Here is a 4,052-nt window from a genome sequence, read left to right as displayed (position 1 = left end):
GAGAAGTAATACCAATTGTGATGTTTGCTCAGAGAGCACCATGTTTCATCAAACTAGAGCCCATGCTGGCTCAGATTACTGACCGAGACAATGTTCTGTAATCCTGGTTTATTCACATGTCACGGGTATTTTAGCAAAACAGAAATGAATGGCCACACCACCCTAGGAAGTAACGGAAGAGTTGGGTTCCGGCCCAGGGGAAGTAAGGCTTTCTCCTACCGTAGTTCTTGGACGAGCCAACTTTCATTCTCTGAGTTTTCCCCAAATTTAAGAAAAAGAATATGGGCTGAGGATGAATCAAAAGTGTATAGTTATTTCCCTATAAAATGTTAACTCCATGGATGGATTTGCCAGAGTAAAAATAAAATCTGTCATTGATTAGAAAGTCCTTTAATGCTTATTATTTCGTGGATTTATTGTACTCTGAGTTTTGGTGTGGCTCTGTGGGTTAATGTACTGGACTTCAAAGTCAGTTTGAACAACAAGATCAGTGGTTCAAGCTCACCAGCCGCTGCTCGGAAACCCTATACAGCGTCGCTACGGGTTGGGACCTACTCAACGACACTAAACAATAACAACAAAAATTTTACTCTGAGTGACCAAACTTGGGAGGCTCTGAGATTCTTGTCTCTACCTCTTCAACAAGTATCAGCCACTTCCTCAAGGCTCTCATCACAATGGGAACAAGGGCTAACGCAAGTGTTCTTTCTTAACAGCAATGACCTTTGAACATCTAGATCCAGTGGCCTTGAAAGTCTTTGGACAGGGATACACAGATACTAATAGTAAAAGTGTGTTGGTGGAGGGTTGTGACTTCTAACCAAACAAAACAGTCTCTCTGCTTGTCCTTTTCCACTCTTAGAATTAAGAATTAAATTTCTGCCATGAACTGAGGAACAGCCAGGAGTGAATTTCTCACTCAATCTCCCAGATTCTAGGTTCAATTTAAATAGGCCACAAGTGCTTCTGCACACACTAAAACCAGCAGTGACAATCATCCATGCAATCTGTTACCTTCTCATGCTAACAGTTACTGAGAATTCTCAAAACACTAAAGAGTAGGTACATTTATCCCCATTTTAGAGTTTAAGATACTGAGACTCAGGCCACAAAGCTAAGTAGGTGAAAATAAGAACACATTCCAATTGACTCCAAAGAGTCTAACTTCCAAAAGATTTACAGGAGGTTGTGGAGTTGCAACAGGAAGTGATGAGGTTTGATCTGGGTTACAAATCGAGTTAGAAAGATGGCCTGGCTCTGCAACAAACTAGACATTATCATCAAACAATTGTTTGGGAATATGTAATTCGCTTTTTATTTGAGAGAGGTTCCGGATGAAACCAAATAAGACTGCTTCTCAAAACTGTCTAGAATTTTCACTTTTCCTTTATTCCCACACAGAAACTTCATAACTGGCAAGCCTCATAACTCCTTCCCCAGAGGTTTCTGAGCTTAAATAAACCCTGTCGTCCCACAGTACGGAACAGAAAGGGCTAGAAGACAGAGGGCCCCTAAAAAGCACCTCTCACCTCCCTCAAGAGCTTATTCCCCATTCCAACGGGCAAGTTTAAGACCTCTGTGTTCCTGGTTAAGCATAGCACACACCCTCCCAGGACTGGATAGTTTCAGTAAGAAGCTGTCAGAAATCATAGATCTGAGGACTTCAATCCATTTTGTTTAAATAGCGGCAGCGTAAGCTATTTAAAACAAAACATTCAAGTTGGCAAGCACCACAATTAGCCTCATTTTCACCCTAGAAACACTGTTCTGCATGAGCTGAAATTACACACTGATTGTTTCTTGACTGCCTTAGTGATGCTGTTTGCAGGCCATGCTGGGAGCCAGCGAGGATGTGACCCGGTGGTAATCTGAATTGCTTCACCAAACACATTTTTATCCCATCATCTCGGCTACTTGAAAGAGGGCCATAGTATGCCAGTGTTGAAGACTTTACAGTCCCGCTGTTCAGCAATAAAATAAGGCAAGAAATATTAGCCATCTCCAGCTGATTCCTTTATTCTTTCCCATCAATGTCAGAGAATCTATACCCTACAGGCTTTAGTGTCTACTAAAGCCTGACCATTTGCACTGGTATGAATGGAGCAGGAATGAGTTAAGGAGAGCAAGAAGGCTTTAATGCACACAGATCCCAAAGAGCCCAGCTTGTCCTGGCCTCCCACAGACTTACCCTTCTTTTCACAGGCCTTGATTGTGTATGGCCCCAGCAGAGACAAAACTACCCATGAACAGGGGTGACCCCCAGCTGCTGAAGGTCAGAGGCATTTTGAGGGAGAAGAGGAGTGGGAGGCTGAGGAGAAGTGAGGGGCACACGGGTAAAGGAGGGACTGGGGGGAAGGGGAGGTGAAGGGTGCACTTAAAGATGGTCTGAATCATTTATAAGTATAAGGAGAGATTAATCAAGTACAGGGCTGTAACTTTATCAGATCACCTCAAAGCAAATAGTACTTGAAAACCAACCTACTGATCCAATGGGAGCTACATTAATGGGAAGTTGACCACAAAGTGAGCGTATTTTCAAAATGCATTAAATGATTTTCTATGGTTTTCCAAGAGCTACAGGCCTGAGGTTTAGAGGCGTTCCATCGGCTGGCAATGCAGGATTAAAGGGGAAAAGAACACTACAAGCGGGTTGTGCTTTACACACCAACAGAAGGTTTTACCAGCAATTTTTCAATTATTGCATTGTGAGCCCTCCAAGAAAAGTAACTATTTTGGCTCACAGAGCTCCAAGTTACCAAGTCAAAGGAACAGTGTGTTCACAAGTTTGCAAATAGTCCTTTGAAATGAAGATTAGACAGCTTCCCAGAGCTTTCTGGAAGACTATGGGTTTGAAGAGGTTCTTTCCTTCTATCTAGAGGTTTCTTAAACTTTTAGGGGTATACCTTGGACCCCTTTCCAAGTTTTGTGAAATCTGTGAACCCCTCCTCAAAAAAATATTATTAAATGCATAAAATATGAAGGTTTACAAAGGAAGCTGATTGAATTCGCTAAAAAAAAATAACAATTAAAATTTTGCGACAGGAGAATACAAGGGCCAGTAAAAAAAGTAATCCTACTAGGGTTCCAATTCAGACATGCACAGACATCCAATATATTACAGCACTATATTTAAACACATCACTATGTTTAGTGTTTAGCTGCAGACAAATCATCTTAGTAATACACGTGTCTCAGTTGTATTGCTGTTGTTGTTAAGCGCCGTCGAGTCTGTTCCGACTTATAGCAACTCTGTATAGGGTTCCCAAGGAACAGCTGATGAGCTTGAACCGTCAACCATGCGGTTCAAACCAACCTTGCAGTCCAGAGCATTAACCCACAGCACCACACCGGGACTCCTAATCTTATTAGGTGCCTGATTTTTTTTGTGCCATGGAACAAAACTATTTTGAGATCACGGTTAATATCAAAATTTTTAACAAAACTCAAGTGGGCCTCTTCCCAAACCACTGAAGCGTTGAAACAAATTTTTGGAAAGGCTCCCTCACAGAAAACAGGCTCAAGTAGCTTGAGGAAGTTTGTAACACCTCAAAGATGAATTCAAGGCAGAGAGGTCAGCTCAGAAGGTTATGATGACTGTTTGGGGAGGACCCCAAAGGAGACAATGTTGGAAATAGTTCTCAAAGGACACAGGTGGCCACAGGGGGGTTATTATGAAGAGGTTTTAAGAAAATTGCAAACTACACTGGCAAGAAACAGGCCAGGAAAGTTGAACCAAAATAGATCTTTATGTATTTTTTGCCTCCATCCCAACAGTACACTTGCTCATTCTTCAGGAATATGTAGAGCTGTCCTATGAAAATTTCATTGGGAAAGCCTTTTTTTGCCATACATCCTACAGCCCTGATCTTGTCCCTTCAGACTTCCTTTTTGTTCTGCAATCTCAAATAACATTTTTCCCCCCAAAGAACGTTTAAAATGAATACAATTTGAGTCCCTCATGGATGGCCAAACTGCCCTTTGGATGTGGTATAAATTAAAGAGCTCAGAATTCTTCAGGGATGGGTTAAAGAGATACAACATATATAGAGGCT

At 41.7% G+C, this 4,052-nt stretch overlaps 1 protein-coding gene across 1 annotated transcript in view; it reads left to right on the top strand.

The window, feature by feature from the left end:
* Positions 1 to 3,962: 3,962 nt before the first annotated feature.
* The window catches only part of GDF10 (growth differentiation factor 10), a 56,686-nt gene continuing 56,596 nt past the window's right edge, over positions 3,963 to 4,052 (top strand). The window contains exon 1 of the mRNA XM_006876156.1: positions 3,963 to 3,987. Within this exon, the coding sequence (XP_006876218.1) occupies positions 3,963 to 3,987 (25 nt within the window). The remainder of the gene's footprint in view (positions 3,988 to 4,052) is intronic.

This window comes from Chrysochloris asiatica, unplaced genomic scaffold (assembly GCF_000296735.1).
Source record: "Chrysochloris asiatica unplaced genomic scaffold, ChrAsi1.0 scaffold00357, whole genome shotgun sequence".
NCBI lineage: Eukaryota > Metazoa > Chordata > Mammalia > Afrosoricida > Chrysochloridae > Chrysochloris > Chrysochloris asiatica.
This window is presented reverse-complemented; position numbering and strand designations above follow the sequence as displayed.